The sequence below is a fragment of the Myotis nattereri genome (assembly GCF_964212035.1).
Source record: "Myotis nattereri genome assembly, chromosome: 5".
Classification (NCBI taxonomy): Eukaryota; Metazoa; Chordata; class Mammalia; order Chiroptera; family Vespertilionidae; genus Myotis; species Myotis nattereri.
In genome coordinates, this window is record NC_138080.1 from 6,447,080 (window position 1) to 6,464,276 (window position 17,197).

General features: G+C 55.7%; 1 protein-coding gene across 1 annotated transcript in view; it reads right to left on the reverse strand.

Moving 5' to 3' along the window:
* ARHGEF18 (Rho/Rac guanine nucleotide exchange factor 18) overlaps positions 1–17,197 on the reverse strand; it is a 97,829-nt gene that overhangs the window by 50,446 nt on the left and 30,186 nt on the right. The window contains exons 4-11 of the mRNA XM_081091524.1: positions 16,258–16,517; positions 15,175–15,325; positions 14,466–14,580; positions 13,795–13,852; positions 13,437–13,481; positions 12,788–12,865; positions 11,699–11,804; positions 11,425–11,566 (exon numbers count right to left, since the gene is read on the reverse strand). Of these exons, the coding sequence (XP_080947650.1) occupies positions 11,425–11,566; positions 11,699–11,804; positions 12,788–12,865; positions 13,437–13,481; positions 13,795–13,852; positions 14,466–14,580; positions 15,175–15,325; positions 16,258–16,517 (955 nt within the window). The remainder of the gene's footprint in view (positions 1–11,424; positions 11,567–11,698; positions 11,805–12,787; positions 12,866–13,436; positions 13,482–13,794; positions 13,853–14,465; positions 14,581–15,174; positions 15,326–16,257; positions 16,518–17,197) is intronic.

Below are 17,197 nucleotides of genomic sequence, written 5' to 3' on the forward strand. Positions count from 1 at the left end.
TCTTTATGACTTTCAGGGGGAAAGTAAAGTGTAACTAACAAACAACAAAGAAACCACAATTGCTTGAACTTACTAAGATCTCCGGGCTTTAAGTTATTTTTGAAAAGCTGTGATGAAAATGTTCGAAAAGTCAGCTGGAACTTGAAGAAATGGAAATAGGCCCGGGGAGGAGTGAGGAAGAATGAAGGAGACTCTGACTTAAGGATCAGAAATATGCTGAACATGTGCAAGGTAAACACCCAGGGAGGCACGGCTGCTGACCACAGCCCTGGTCCCGGCGGCTGGGGACAAGGAAAATGGAAATTGCTACTGTGTGACGAGAATAAAAATTACATCCGGCTCTGCCAGAAGCAGTGTAGGCACAGGCAGCTTTCAAAGTGGGGCATTCTCAAATCAGCTTAAGAAAAGAGAAAGGAATCACAGAACCGCTCTGCCTTTAACATATGGCATTTAAAAGTGAAAAGCTAATTGAAAGGAAAGCAAAGTACCTTTACAACAGCGGTTCTCAACCTTCCTGATGCCGCGACCCTTTCATACAGTTCCTCATGTTGTGGTGACCCCCACCCATAACATTATTTTCGTTGCTACTTCATCACTGTAATGTTGCTACTGTTATGAATCATAACGTAAATATCTGATATGTAGGATGTATTTTCATTGTTACAAATTGAACATAATGAAAGCACAGTGATTCATCACAAAAACAATATGTAATTATATATGTGTTTTCCGATGGTCTTAGGCGACCCCTGTGAAAGGGTCGTTCGACCCCCAAAGGGGTTGCGACCCACAGGTTGAGAACCACTGCTTTACAAGAACTAAGTTATTATGCCTTCTGGCTGCTTGCTCTTAGTTGCTTTAAAACAACTTTTTCCCCCCTCTCTCTCAAGAGGACCTGACCGATAGAAACTGTAAACTCTTGATGAAGTGTAAACTCTGACCCAGTCCCAACAACCACCGAAATGCTCACATTTTCCAGACCGTGTGTTACCTGGAAGGGCAACCTAAAAATACAACCTCAAGATACAGGGCATGCGCATGTGCACAAAATAGACAAAATTTATTGAGCATTCATCATTTGCCAGGCACTCTGCTACGCGTCTTGCACATATTATCACATCAAATCCTCAACTAGTCCTTATTCCCGGCTTAAAGATGGGGAGACCGGGGTTCGGCGAGGTTACATGGCTAATTTGCGGCAGACACTGGGACCAGAACCAGGTTGCGATCTGTCACTCCAGCCTGTGCTCTTGACACTTCCCGTATAGCTCCAGGATTAATCACTCACCCGGATACGTGCAAAATCACCCCCATAAATCGCCCTGGGCCACGGGGCTGTCGCCCTGTCCTGAACGCTCCCTAGGCAACCAGAAGAGAGGGTCCCTTAACCTGCCGGCTGGGGTTCCGCGCCCCCGAGGCCCGGGGGAGCCGTTTTCTTCCCTCCGTGGGTAACGCTCCAGGAGAACGTCGACCCTCGGGGTCAGGAATCTGAGCGCTTCGGTCTCAGCGGAGCGACAGGTGGGAAGAGCAGGTCGGCGACCACAGACCGCGCCCACGCCAAGGGCCTCTCCTGCTGCCCGCAACGAGAACGGCATCCACCGGCTCCATGCTCCCGCCAGACGCCGGGGGAGGAGCGAGGGGTGCGTGCGCCCACAGCCCATGCCCTTTCGGGGCTGGTTGCCCCCACGCGCGCGGCAGAGGACCTCTGCTCCGGGAGGTGAGCTCTCCGCGGAGGACTCCAGCCCCGGTGCTGGCTACGGTGACGGTTCGTATCGCTTCCCTGGTCCTGCCCCAGGTGCCCCTGGCCCTGGAGCGATGACCTTCCCCTCCCGATCGAGAGGACGGGGCACCGTCCAAGGGCCGGGGCTCGGAGGGCACCGGCGGGCATCGCCGCCACCTCTGCATTCGCCGCCAGCTCGGAGGCGGCCGCCCCAGTGCCCGACGGCGCCCGCGGGGCCGAGGCCTCCCCCCGGAGCGCCCGTCCAGCCGCCCTCACCTCGGCGCGGCCCCTCGCAGGCCGCTCGCGGGCCGCTGCACAGCCAGCCTCCCGGCGCCGCCGCCGCCCACCCTCGGTGCCGCCACTGCCGCTCGCTGCGCGGAGCCGGAAGCGGAAAGCCGCGCGGCGGAGTCGCGCAGGCGCGGCCCCGCCCCGGGGCAGGCAGAGGGTGTGGCCTTGGGGGGCGGGGCTCGCGGCTGAGCCTGGAACGCTGGGATTGGCCAGCCGCCTGTTCGCGGGGCGGGGTCTGCTGCGGAGGGCGGTCCTCGGGGGTGGGTCAGCGGGGCGGAGTCCACCGCAGCCCGGCTATTAGCGGGGCGGGTTCTGGGTGCGAGGACAGTGGGGCTGGCGGGCGATGGGGGGTGGATCGGGTGCTGGGAGGTCAGCGGGCGCCTGGGGACGTTGGCAGGTTGAGGGCGAGTCTGAGGGCAAGAAGAAGGGAGGGTACAAGAAACGAAGCGAATAGATCTGTCACCTATGAAGAAGGGTGGGTGTAGACTACAGACAGAAGTGCCTGAAAGTCAGGTGGTCCCAGACACCTTACCATAGGTCGCCCAGCGATCCCAAACATGCCAGGCAGACACCCAGGCAGGGGCCATCAGATACTTTCAGGCCAGACAACTGCTCAGACACCCCACCTAGGTCTGTTAGAGCCCCAATACTAGCATTCAGAATCTGAAAAACGTGCCAAATATCCCCAAAGTACCACACACCTTCATCCAGGAGCCATCAGATACCCCCAAACAGGCTTTCGGGCACCCAGAAACCTCTGAGACCTCACATAGCAACTTTTAGATCCTCTCCCAAAACACAAACCAGATTCCCTCAATACAGATCGAGCACATACTCTGAAACAGGTGTCCAGAGCCTGAAACACAGGCCAGGGACCCTCACACAGGTGTTCTTAGATATGCCTTCCCCAGTGCCAGCACCTGCTCAGGTACCATCAGACATCCTTGCCCTGAGGCTGCTGGTCCCATCCAGGTCCCTCACAGGTGGGGCCTTTGGGCAGTAACCAGGAGAGGAACCAAGTACCTCTCACCCAAGGTTCAAGCTGCTCCGCCAGGCCAAGCTTTCCCCAAATCAAATTCAATTCGACACATACGCACATATTCTGTGGTCAAGAGCCCTCACTTCAGAAACTGGGGGTGAGGGTGGGGGATTCTCAAATGACCTGCCTTCAGTTTAACTCTGGTCTTTATGGTCGAGAGAAGAAGCATGCCGAGGGAACTGGAGACTCCAGAAGTGCAAGGACACACTTCATCAGACACCCAACTCTGATGTAGGCCAGAAGCCCCAATTTGGGTCTTTTGAGGTCCTTATGGGTCGGTAAATGTTCACTGTCTGAATTGCTATGTCTTTTGGACTTTACCCGAAGGCACTGGGGAGCCATTGGAGATTTTAAGCAGGAAGAGTGGTATAACCCTTATTTCTGTAGCCATCTTGGTTATAGAAACCTTCAGGTGACATAGCTCTCCCCTAAAGGTAGAAACTGACTTTTCAAAGAGCCTGGCAAGGAGAGATATCTCTTGTCTTTTACCCATCCAACCATTCTGTACCTACGGAGTCTTTATCATGGGCCATGGGCTTTTACTAAGAGCTAAGGAGACACAGAGAGTGTAAGTCTACAGCAGCATTTCTTAGTCTTAGCATTATCGACAATTGGGCTGGAAAAGTCTCTGTTGTGGGGGCTGCCTGTGCATTGGAGAATGTTAAACAGCATTCGTGGCCTCTACCCATCCTATCTAATAATAGACAAACATGGTAATTGACTGTACCTTTGCTACGTCTTCCATTAGCTAATCAGCATGATATGTAAATTAACCCAACCAAGATGGCGGCCAGCAGCCACACAGCTGAAGCGAGCAGGAGGCTTGCTTGCTCCAGTGATGGAGGAAGCCAAGGCTCCCCGCCTGCCGCGGCCTGGCTCTGAGCTCTGAAAGCAACAAAGTTTCAATTATAGAAGCTAAACAAACCCCAGATACCTGCTTTCAGCAGGCCGTGTCCTCAGAGCTAGAGCAAGCAGGAGCCAGCTCCAGCTCCAGTGACGGCAACAAAGTTTCAATTATAGAAGCTAAACAAACCCCAGATACCTGCTTTCAGCAGGCCATGTCCTCAGAGCTGAAGCAAGCAGGAGCCAGCTCTCAGCTCCAGTGACGGCAACATAGTTTCAATTATAGAAGGTAAATAAATCCCAGAATAAAAAGAAAGAAAAAAAAAAGAGGCTGGGAGCTTCTGTCGCCGGCCAGCCTGAAAACAGCCCTCAGCCCCTCACCCAGACTGGCCAGGCACCCCAGTGAGGACCCCCACCCTGAAGGGGGTGTGACCAGCTGCAAACAGCCATCAATCCCTCACCCAGGCGGGCCAGGCACCCAAGCCCCTGATCCGGGACACCCTTCAAGGCAAACCAGCCGGCCCCCACCTGTGCACCAGGCCTCTATCCTATATAGTAAAAGGGTAATATGCAAACTGACCCTAACAGCAGAATGATTGGGAATGACTGGTCACTATGACACACACTGACCACCAGGGGGCAGATGCTCAATGCAGGAGCTGCCCTCTGGTGATCAGTGCGCTCCCACATGGGGGAGCTCTGCTCAGCCACAAGCAAGGCTGATGGCTGCCAGTACAGCGGTGGTGGTGGGAGCCTCTCCTGCCTCATCAGCAGCACTAAGGATGTCCGACTCTAGCTAAGGCCTGCTGTCCGCTGGCAAGTGGACATCCCCCGAGGGCTGCCGGGCTGCCAGAGGGATGTCTGATTGCCAGCTTAGGCCCAATCCCCCAGGGAGCAGGCCTAAGCCAGAAGCTGGTCTTCCCCTGAGGGGTCCCAGACTGCGAGAGGGCACAGGCCAGGCTGAGGGACTCCCCCTCCCTGAGTGCACAAATTTTCGTGCACCAGGCCTCTAGTTAGATATAAGTAGCACTCCCAGGCCTGACCATCAAAAATGCCTGCAGGCATTGTCAAATGTCCCCTGGAGGACAGAATGACCTTCAGCTGACAGCAACTGCCCTAAGAGACACTCAGACACATACAGTCACCTGATGCAGGCTTCACAGTGGAAGTGGATCTGCACTATGTTTTGAAAGGTGAGTAAGAGTTAGGTGGCCCAGGGAGTTCCAGGAACAGCACTGAATGAGCAAGCACTCTGCATGGGCAGCCACAAGACTCCAGGATGGCTGGGCTTTGGAGCCAAGGTGGCTGAATAGTGGGAGAGAAGGGTGGAGGGGTAGGCGGGGTCAGACCATGAAGAGCCTCAAAGGCCAAGGCCAGGAACAGGACTGTCTGGAATGGTATTCCTTTAGAGGGCTGGTCTCTGGGAAAGCATGTCAGCTTTACCCTGGAGACCCACCTTCTGTAATTACCTGGAGAGTGAGTCATTCCCTATTCTGTTTCACTTACTGTGGGGCCGTTTCCTCTAGGGGACAAAGAGGGATGTGTGGCTTTGAATGTCTCCCATGGTAGATAAGCTTGTGGTGAGTTATACCTGGAGGTGCCTGCTCTCAGCCTGTAGGAAGTGAGACACGGCTGTTCTGGCTTCCTGTGCCTCTTTAGACAGGTGTGTGGGGCTGTGGTAAAAGCCTAGGCTTAGGGTCTATGCTTTAGATGCTAGTTTTGTCCTCACACAACAACGAATAGTGATGGTGATGATGATGATGATGATGACGGTGATGATGGTGATGATGATGATGATGATGATGACGGGGATGATGGTGATGATGATGACGGTGATGATGGTGATGATGATAGACGCTACTATTGCCCTTCCATACCAGGCACCATGCTAAGTGCTACCTACATAATTTCTTTCACACAAACTCAAATCTTCCCTAAGCTCAAAGGGTTATTTTGAAAATCAAATATCTCCAAGAGCTGGAGCGTGATTTCTTCCAACCTGAGAGTAGATCCAACTGAGTGACTGGCTTCTAACCAATAGAGTAGGAAGAGGGAAAAATAGCAACCTGGCAGACGTTACTTAAACTAGGGCATGAAGGTTAACATCCCCAGGGATGTCATGATCATAGCACTTGCCCTCTGATAGGATGAGGCAAGAGGTTCCTCAAACCATAACCCTTGTGTCTAATTATGAGGACACATCAGACAAACCTAGACTGGAGGACACTGTACAAGGCACATGGCTAACTAACACTTCTCAAGATTGTCACAGTCAGGAACAATAAGAAGAGACTGAGAAACCGTCACAGACCAGAGAGACGGGAGGCAGGATGATTAAAGGTAATGTGTCCTGAGTTGGATCCGAAAATACGAAAAGCACCCTAATGGAAACAACAAAACAACACCAACAACAGCCCGGTGAAATCTGAAGCTGGAGTTTGGTAAGCAGTATTGTTCCAACATTGGTTGCTAAATTGTGACCAATGTACTGTGGTCAGCTATAATAATAAAAGGGTAATATGCTAATTAGACCGGACAACTTCCAGATGTCATCCCAGACGTCCTTCCTCACGAAGCCAGGGCCAGAGGGAAGCCAGCCCAGGCCAGCCGGGGGAAGGGAAGCCTACTCTTGCACGGATTTTCGTGCATCGGCCTCTAGTTCTAGTATAAGAGGTTAACGTTAGGGGAAGCTGAGTGAAAGGTATACGGGAACCCTCTTTATTCTTTTTGCACCTTGCTTTAAATCTAAAATTAAAAGTTTAGGGGAAAGAAGGGGGTCCCCCATGGAGGGATAGGAGGAGCTAGTTTCGTTAAGCATCCTAAGATAGTTGTATACTCTTAAGTTGGGGTATATTGCCAAAATGCCGCATAATATTCCAGCTACAAGTTATAGTTGGGTCATTCTGAAACCTGAGCTGTTGGTTTGTTGTAATGTTGAAATCTCTAATAGGAGCTAGTTCCTCTGGAGTATATACTTAGTGTTGATTTTTCCTGTAACAAAATAAAGCATTAAGGTACGGCTCCTGCCCTGCCTTGCATTGTATTCTAGACTTGGTGGCTCAATGGTTTCTGTTAGCCACACAAAGCAATCAATGACAGTGGCATGCTTGTACCAAAGAATTAAATCTGATCCTTAATATCTAGTATTTCACCAGTAAGTCTACTGGTAAGAGATTATAGGAAGCCAGTCATAAAATTTGAAAATAAACTCTAGTCTCTCCTTCGCTATTTTAGGCTTTTATAGAAAGCAAGAACTCATTGCAAAACATTTTTACAAGTTTGAATGCTTATATTTGATCCAGGCAAAACATTTTTGCCTGGTTTAGAATTACTGGTAGCTTATTTTATTTATTGACTTATTTATTTTAGAGAGAATGGAAGGGAGGGTGAGAGACAGAGAGAGAAACACCGATGTGAGGGACACATTGATTGGTTGCCTCCAGCCCCAACTGGGGCTGAAGCCTGCAACCAAGGTACTTGTACTGACCCCTTTGACCGGAATCAAACCGGGGACCTTTCAGTCCCCAGGCCCAGGCTCTAACTGCTGTGCCAAACTGACTAGGGCACTGGTAGCTTATTTTAAAGCAAAAGCAAAACAATTATGAGTTCACTGTCTTCAGAACAGTTTGAGAAAATATGGTATAAAGGTGTTTACAATTTCCTGTTATTTTAAATGTTATTATACAGAGTTATTATTAATATCGTTTTGGTGGGAAAACCTTAAAAATCGCCCCCAAATATTGATGATAAAGCACATCAAAGAACAAAATGTTTTGACATATTAAACTTCTGCTCTTCATGCAGCTGTAATTAAATTTTCTTTTTTTTCTCCATGTCTTTTTTTTTTTTTAATTGAGGTATTTATTTTCTTTTAAAATATAAAATTTCGGTTTTGGTAGAACTAAAAAAATTAAAAGATTATTTTATTATTATTAAAAATTGAATGGTGTGATGTGACAGTGGATTGGTGACCAGGGCTGGGCTCTGGGCTGGAATGCGGCCTGTGTGACCCTGGGCAAACGCTCAACTGCTTTGGGCCTCTCTTCCCTCACCTGTCGAAGGGGAAGCACAGTGGTGAGGGCTATGAGGAATGCGCTGAACGCACAGGGTGTTCGGGGGCGTGTAAGTGCCCAGTGATGTAATGTTACCCATTATTCCTATTATTTGTGCAAAATCTGTGATTGTAAAGTGGCCTTCAGGAGATTAGTGCCTGTTGGAACCCTCCTCTTTCAAGATCATCCTGGTAAGGGGTTTATTGATCTGCTGGCCAGGGTAAGTCTTCTTGGGTTCAAGGGCCAGCAACCGTTTCTGTCAAGAGCCCCACGGCAAAGATTTTCACCTTTGGGATCGATCCTGCTGCAGAATACTCCAGCTCGCCCCTGTAGCGTGAAAGCAGCCGCTCCCTTATGTCCGTCTGTGGATGGTTCTAGGGCTCACCCTTCTTTCTGCTGACTCACCAACTCCTTGAGTCAGGTGCCTGAGACAGGGCTCCTGTGATCCAGGCCCTCCAGGAAGGCCCCCTGCAGAGCAGGGGAGTCAGCATACCAGGAAATCACCTGCTGCTTAGAAGCACTTCAAGACCAGAAGTTGTCAGTGCATTTTGCACTTGCAAAGCCCATGCCAGCCTCAGCCAAAGACAGGTTGTGTGTCAGAAAGCGGGCTGGAGCGCCTTCGATGGACCAACAGTTCAAAACCGTGCACTCTTGACCACCGCACCAGCAGCAGGACACCCAGGGCTCCACATGAGGCGGGAATGAGGAAGAAGGAACTAACGCTCCGCCCCGTGTGGAGCCAGGAAAGGCAAGAAGTTAAAAATCCACCCTAACCTGCTCCGAGGGTGGAGGTGTGATTTCTAGGTCCTGCTCTCCATCTCTCTGGCCCCCTGATTCTCACCCAGGGCAATCCTATCCTCCAGGGAACATGTGGCCATGTCTGGGGCCATTTTTGGTTGTCCTGACTCATGGGAGGGGTGCTGGCATCTCGTGGGTGGGGGCCAGGTATGCGGTTCAACATCCTGCCATGCATCAGAGTGCCCCCCACAATGGGGGTGTGACTGGGAGAACGGACGTGTGGAACACGTGGAAAACACCCCTCCCTGCCATTGTCATCTCCCTGGTACTCAAGAAGCCCATTTGCAGCCTCCAAACCAGCCCTTGGAAGATAAAATAGCAGAAGAAATAGAAGCTGATGGGACCCTGTGTTCCTGCAGCAGTTCTGGCCTGCATCTTGCCTGCTCTGGGGGTGGGCGGGGGGGGTGGGGGGGGGGAAGGGAGAGGGTTGTCACTCTTGCCCCTCTCTCTCCTGTCCTGGTCCATTTCCTGTCAGCCTTGCACTGCTGGCGGCCAGGTGCACAGAATCGGACAGTGGGCTCCCAGGGATCGCTGGCTCCTGATCCCCGGGCCCCGGGGGGGGGGGGGGGGACTGAAGAGTGGCTCCCCAGCGTCTTTAAGCACTGGGAGGGGACTGAAACCCCGGCTCCAGGCCGGGGACTTAGGAAAAGGCTCACAGCCCAAATGTGAAGAGCCGGCGGCACACACTCGCTATTCTTTGAAATTTACCCCTGGGGTGTGAAACCCCAAGCACCCCCCTCAACCCCCCACCCCCCCACCCCCAGCCTGCTTAGGCCCAGGAGGGGCAGTCAGACCCTGTGCCCCTAGCCCAGGCGTGGGCAAACTGCAGCCCGTGGGCCGGATCTGGCCCGTTTGAAATGAATAAAACTAAAAAAAAAAAAAAAAGACTGTACCCTTTTATGTAATGATGTTTACTTTGAATTTATATTAGTTCACACAAACACTCCATCCATGCTTTTGTTCCGGCCCTCCGGTCCAGTTTAAGAACCCATTGTGGCCCTCCAGTCAAAAAGTTTGCCCACCCCTGAGCTAGCCTGTGCCCCTAGCCTGGGACTTAGGGCGGCCCGAAGCCCTCTGTGAGTTCCCCAGCCAAGGCACCCCTCGGACCTCCTGGCTGGACACCAGGGGTTGGGGGAGGAGGCAACAGAGAATTCCTGGACAGAGAAAAGTCACCCAGAAAAGCTGCCCCGCAGTGTAGCCTGCCCTCTGCCCTGTTGCTGCGGGCGGAGCCGGGAGCTGCAGTTCTGCTGGGCTGCCTTGCTGGGTGGGAGTCCTGCCCTAGCCCGCCGCTAGCTTGGGAGTAATTCACACAGATGTTACTGCCTCTCATTACTGCTTCTCCCACAGGTACAGCAGGTAGAGAACAGCCTCAAAGGCACAGGTGCTCAGAGAAATAAAAGGGTTTGTAACCTGATCTTGGAAACTTGCTGGAAATAGAATTTGAACCCAGAAATGCCGGCTGGGCTCTTTTCTTTCTTAAGGGACGCGGTCTCACGCTACCAAGCCTCTTAAGACACCGGGGCTGTTAGTAAAATATGACAGGGACAGGTTACTGGCCCAACTGTGAGAAGCCAGTTAAAAGGCCAGACTGTCTACCCACGACAGACACGGGGTGAAAGCCTCCCAGAAGGTCAGAGGCCTCAGAATCTGCCCGGGGTCCAAGGCCCCGCACCTGGACAGCTGTCTTACCGTTTTGGGAGGAGTCTCTATCTCAAAGCCTCAAGACAAATGACCCAACACATGCTCTTCCTCAGGGAGCAGCCGCCTCTCCCCTCCTTCCCCACTTCTTCCCCCACAGGCGTGCATCTCCGAAACTCTAAGGGGCCCCACGAGACTTGCAACCTGGGGAGCAATGGACAGCAGCAGCTCGCCCCGGGCTAATCCCCGAACCTGTCCCCAAGGCCCCCTTTTCTCTGACTTCCCAGAGAGCCAGGGCAGCCCAGTCTAGGCTCTCTGTTGCTCCCTCTACGCTAAGCCCTTTGTCTCACTGCCCCCAGCATTAATAAACGCTCCCTCATCGTCACCTGGACGGACTCCTGTTGTGAAATATTTTCTGCACGAAGTCAAGAACCCGCACAGTCCCAGCTGGCCCTAGGCAGACCCACTCAGAGCCGGTCCCCTTTCTGGTAACACCCCGCCATTCATAGGTTGCAGTCCTGATCCCCCCAGTATCTCAGAAGGTGGCCTTATTTGGAAATGGGGTCATTGCTGACGTAGTTAGGTCAGATGAGGTCACACTAGTGCAATACAGCTGACTAGTGTCCTTATCAGAAAGGGCACATTGGGAAACAAACACGCACACAGGGGAGACGCCACATGAGGCCTGCAGTTCTGCAGCCACAGGCCAAGTAACCGCCACGCGCGAGGAGGGAGACCTGGACTGGCCCGTGCCCAGTGCCCTCAGAAGGAGCCGTGAGAGACATATGCCCAAGTCCACATTTTGCAAGAGGATTTTGCGACGACAAAAGTGAAACTTAAAAGGGAATTTTTTGGGCCCCTCGCTAACCAAATGGCCCCTGTCCCTGGGGACCGGTCCTGGTGCTCTCCAGGGAGCCAAGGCCAGCCCGCCCTTGGCTAGGGCGAAATCGGACAAGAGTGCAAAGAGCGAAGGCGGCCACAAGCGCGATTAGAAAAGTGGAGAAAGTGGCCACCATCCAAGGGGACAGGCTGGGCCACCTACTTACCAGAGCTGAGAAAGGGCTTGCTGCACAGGGGGCAGTGGGAGTGGCCAGAGACGGCTCCTCGCGGCAGCTGGTGGCCAGTGACACATTCCTTTCTCTCTCGAGCATCCTGATCCTTGTCCTTCAGCTGGACAGGGCTTTTCCCCTGTGGGGGACAGAGGAGGCACTTAGGATGCCTGTGTATCCAGGCCTGCCTGGAGCCACAGGGCTGCAGGGCCAGGGGCACTCTGACATGCCGAGGAGAGGAAGGCAGAGGGGGCCGTGCCCTACCCCTCACCTTGTCCTTGTGCCTGGTGACTCGACTGCGCAGGGAGCTGAGTCTGCACTTCGCCCCGATGGTGCCCCTGCCACTCCTCTCCGTCTTGCTGGCTCCGTCCTCGCTCCTGAGGGGTGGGAAGATGGGTGAGGGCGGGCGGCAGGGTCAGAGGCCGTTCTGAGCCAGGCCTGCATGCCACTCCTGGAATCTACCTGTATCCATCTCCCTGTGGCCTCCTCCTCCTGTTTCACCTCGTCTATAGTCCTCAACTCTCTCCCTCCTTCTCTCACTCATCAAACATTTGAGTGTTTTGCTGTTTGCAATGTTCCAGGAACCATAGGGATTGGGTTTGCAGGGGTCAAGTAACATGGTCTCAAGCTTGAGGTCCCTTGATGGGCCTGGGCTAGAAATCTTGGCTCTGCCATCTCTGCCTCCTCCCTCTGATCCACCCCTCCCCACCTCCAGATCGAATGAGCCTATAAATCCTGCCCATTCTTCCTGCGGGATTTCTTCAAACCCAGCTCTCCTTCCCTCCCCGCATCACTGCCATGGCCCCCCTGATTACAGGCACATCTTTATTTAATAAATACTTGTTAGGTCAATGACAAACAAGCCCAGCTGGGCAGAACCTATTTCCTGGAGGGGATTCTGCACCTCCAGTCTGCACCCTGCCTGCCCCAGTCATCTGTGCGCACCATCCTCAGTCACTAGGCAGCTATGGCCTTAGCTTAGCAGAGGTGACCTGGTCCTGCTGACTTCCTCCACTGTCCCTCCTCCCAGCCCCACCTGACACCGGTCCCCAGTCCAGAAGGCACTGTTTTCCCTTCCCATCCTCTGATCCGGGGACTGGCGAACCCTGCCCTTCCCCCAGAACCCAGTTCAAGCTGTCACCTCCTCCAGGAAGTCCCCCCCCCCCCCCACCGCAGGTGCATGACGAGCCCCACCCTCACCCCTGCTGTTGCCCTTGGTGGTTCCAGTGAGAGGCGGGGGACCCATCTCCTGCCCCCAGCCCAGGTCAGGCACGGAGGGCCGCAGGACACGCTGTGCAAACCCAGGGCTGGGCTCCCCTCTGCCCTGCCCGCAGCCGCCTGCAGCAGCTCTGCTACTCACTCGGACAGGAACTCAAACCAGGTGAGGTTTGAGGGGGCTTCTCTGGGGCTGACGGACAAGTGAGCCCTCTGCTGAGCCCTGCAGGACCAGAGGGGCAGACACCGGGTCAGCAGCGCCCCCCCCTCCCAGCAGCCCCTCCCCCTCAGGTTTCTGTGGTTGGTGTGCGCCCGCCGCCATGGCCCGAGAGCCCACCCTTCCTCCACATGTGGGCCGGCATGTGTGGCCACTGGGGCATATGTTCCGACAGGAGGCAGGCCACGCCCGCCCGGGAGGCAGTGTTTTCGGGAGATGCATCTGCTCCCACCGCACAGAGGCTTCATGGGCCAGCGCGCTCCCTCCTCCCCAGGGTGGCCCTGCTCTCTTCCCCTCCCCTCCTACCCCCTCCCCTCCTACCGCCTCCCCTCCCACCGCCTCCCTCCCCTGTCCTGTCCCATTCCTCCCGTCTCCTCTGCAGCCTGTTTCCCACACCTGTTTACTCCCACATCTGGCCTCTCATCCCTGTCCCTCCACCTCTGTCCTCCAACCTCTTCCTGCAAACCTGTGCTCCCCACACTTCTCCACAACCATCCGCTACATCCATCCTTCCCCACACTTGTCCCCCACACCTGTCCTCCCACCCCTGTTCCCTGCCTGTCTCCCTTCCACTTACCCGTGGTACAGTCGAAGTTCCTGCAGTACCTGCTGGACCATCAGCCTGGGGCGGGAATAAAATAGCCCATAGTTGTCCCAGATTACAGACCCATCCCCGAGAGGAGCGGGGATGGCCGCACCTGCCTTGGGTCCTGAAGCAGACCCTAGCCAGGAGCCCGGCCCCCTCCTGAGGCCGGTGGGAACCTCTCTGAGGGGCCTGGGTCCCTCCGCTGGGAGAAGGTGAGGTCACGGGGGACTAGAGGCACCGTGCTGCCGGGTCACTGACGGCCGGCAATGCTGAAACCTGCACACCGCCTCCCACAGCCTGGGCCCCCGGTGGCCACCGGGCTTCCTCCCCGCGCGGGGCAGACACTCACACATGCTCTGGTTCCACGTGGTCCTTTCCCAGACCCTCCAGCACTGGTGGCTCCAGGCCTGGAAGTAGCCCAGCATCAGGAAGCGCAGGCGTGAGGAGCCCGCCCGCTCCCTGCAGAGACTGCGGAGCCCGCCCTGCAGTGGGCTCCCTGGGACCCTCCCCTGCAGACCTGAGGTCGGCCAGAGGGGCCTCGCCATCTCAGGAGGAGAGGCGGGGAGAGGGAAGAGAGCAGGGAGGGAGGTATCCCCAGCTTTTCACAAGAGCTTAGGAGGTGCTAAGTGCTGTGTGTGTGTGTGTGTGTGTGTGTGTGTGTGAACCCCCAGTGGCCCTAAGGAGGGACACTATGCCTCAGTTCATGCAGAAGGCTGCAGGGGCTGAGGCTGGTCAGACAGTGGTGGGTCTGGGTGTAGCCTGCAGGTCTGCCTGACACCAGAGACACACTCTCAGGACCCAGAGTTTGTCTGAGGCCGGCAGGGAGGCAACAAAGAGACAGAGTCAGAACGAGAAGGGAGCCGAGGCCATGGCAGTGGTGGGGGCTCCAGACCCCTGGGGGAGGGGGGAAAGGAGGGGCAGATGCTGTAGGCTCTCCCACTCTCTGGAACCCCTCCCCCAGGACCTCCACAAGCCCCACTGCCCTGCTTGGCCCGAGAGGGAAACCCCAGGCCGGGCTACCTTGGGCAGCTTGAGTGGGCACCTCCAAAGCCCGAGAGTTTTCCAGGGCGCTGACCTCATCCAAGGTCTCGGGAACCGACTGGGACCTCACTCTCTCCTCCAGGCCGTCACCTTCCTGCATGGAACAAGCGGAAGGAGCAGCTCGCTAAGCCGGGGGCCCAGAGGCTGCAGGAAGGCTCCCGATCAAGGGCTCGGGCCCCAGCCTCTAGCACATGCAGGCGCCCCAGGCACAGGGCAGGGGTCTCCCTGCAGCCAGAGGCTGGAGCCTCACCCTCCCAGAGATGCGTGGCAGCTCCCCTGCCGGGCCGTGGGCCGGGCCCTGAAACTGTGAGTGCAGGTTCCAGTACCAGTAGGTCTGCAGGTCAGAGTCAGAGCAAAGGGGCCAGGCTTCTCTCCCGGCTGTGGGCTGGAGTCCCAGACTCCCATCACAGACAGGCCTCCCTTCTGCTGCAAGGGCTCCGAGGAGTCCCCCCGCCCCCCGCCCCTGCCAACTGGCTGCACCTCTGGCCAAGGATCCGCTGCTGTGGGCCCTCCTCAGGGAGGAACTCGGGCCTGGGCTGCGACCTCAGGGCTGAGACTCCCCCGTCGTGGGCTCCAGCACCGGCCGCCCAGCCATGGCAGGTCAGTCTATGGGCGAGGCCCCCTTCCCGCCGCAGCACGGCTCCTGGGCCTGGAGCGTTATGTCCAGGTGGCCGCAGGCTGCACCCACCTTGCCTGGGTGCTTCGCTGGGGTCCTGCCCCCAGAGAGACACTCTTTAGTCCAGGCCTGCAGACTCTCCCCAGGAAGGTTCAGGGCAAGGGTCGCCAGCGCCCGAGGGAGACACGGCTCCTCACTCACAGCGGAGGAGTCGAGGCTGAACCTGGGGGGAGAAGGGCGGGATTCAGGGCTCAGCAGGTCTCCACCTGCTGCCACTCCACCAGCTCCAGAATCTGGGGGTTTGGGAGAACCCGCAGATGACCCCTCTGGGCCATAGAGAGGGGTCCAATCTTCCTGTATCAGAGGGGGAGGGGAAAGGGGAGGGGATGGGGAGGGGGAGGGGGGAACCAGGTTGGTGGATTTGCTGAAGCTGCCTGTGCATCACAGACCCCCCCCCCATTTTTACATGGACTGGCTTTCTATTTGGGGTGAGAGGGCTGGAGGGGTTGGGTGGGGGTGGCTAAAGCACCCGCCTCCACTCTTTAGGGCTGCCACTGTGGTGTGTGTGGAGTCGAGCACTCCTATGTGTCTTAAAAAAAAAAATTATTGATTTCAGAGAGAAAGGGAGAGGGAGAGAGAGATAGAATCAATGATGAGAGAGAATCATTGATTGGCTGCCTCCTGCACACCCCACACTGGGGATGGAGCCCACAACCCGGGCATGTGCCCTTGACTGGAATCGAACCTGGGACTCTTCAGTCTGCAGACTCTACCCACTGAGCCAAACCGGCTAGGGCAATATGTGTCTTGATTCCAAGCGCATCTGTGGTTTTGAGCATGCATGTGCCACTGCCCTGCAAGTCGGACATGTAGGCCTATAGGTGTGGGTCAGAGCGAGTGAATGTGCGAGCCTGGGGGTGACATGGGCAGCGGTGCACCTAGTGTGCCTGGGCAAGTGTGCACACCTGGGATCGCACCTGCCTGCGGTGTGTATGTACAGTGTGCTTTGGGGCTTGTACACACTCAGCACGTGTTTTCCATGCACGTGGATCTGTGTGTGGGCATGCATGTGTGTCTTGGGAGGGGCTGCCTCCGCCGGTGCGGACACCCCTGGTCCTGGGAGGGTGTCATGGGAGGCCCAGTGGCCGCACCAACCTCTGCCAGCCGTCCGAGCAGCTGCGGGACCTCGCCCAGCTGCATCTCCGAGGCAGGCCCTGGGGTCCAGTTGAACTGGAGCAGGATGGACCGCTTCCTGCTGCTTCGCTTGGGGGGTCACTGTCCCTGGCCGCTCCAGGCTGGCGGTGGGCAGGGGCCTCAAGGCCCAGGTCCTGGAGATACTCGCTGCCCTGAAGGGCCCCCCAGTCCAGGCTGAGGTCCTCCGTGCTCTCCCCGAGCTGCCCAGGACCAGCTTCCTCCTGCAGGTGGTGGGAGAAGAGCACATTGGCTGAAGGCAGCAGAGGCCCCAGACCCAGACCTGCCCATACCCCCCCTGTCCCACTTGAGCTCAGCGCCTTCTCAGGGCGGGTGGGCTGGGATGGAGGCAGTCCCTCAGGCCTCTGGCTCACCTGGGCCTTCAAGCTTTATTCCCCCCACAAGGGGCCGGAAGCCTGGGCTTCCACCTCCCTCTGAGCTCCCGTTGGACCCATTGTCTTCAGTAGCCCTGCCCTGCCTGCTCACCCCGCTCACTGTAAGGCTCAGGGAAGACCAGGGCTGCAAATGCCGCCTGGCAAGCGCCACAGAGAGTTGGGCTGCCCTTGCTGCGGGTGCAGGCTCCTCGTCGCAGGGCTGTTTGGGCTCACACTTCTCCTGGACCCTAAATCTCCCTGCCAAGCTGGGACTAGGGTGAGGCAAGCGAGGCATCTGCCTCAGGCACAGAACTGACGGTGTGTGTGTGTGTGTGTGTGTGTGTGTGTGTGTGGCAAAACTCAGGAATCAAGATAATATTTTAATGTAATTGTTAAAGCAACTCAAAACTAATGCAAGGAGATTCATGAACAAATTCTCAACATTTAAGGAATCACACACAGTCCTAGACCCTGCACCCTCCTCGCTCAGCTCCCCATTCCGCCCCCGCCTACCAGAGAGGACTCGGGGA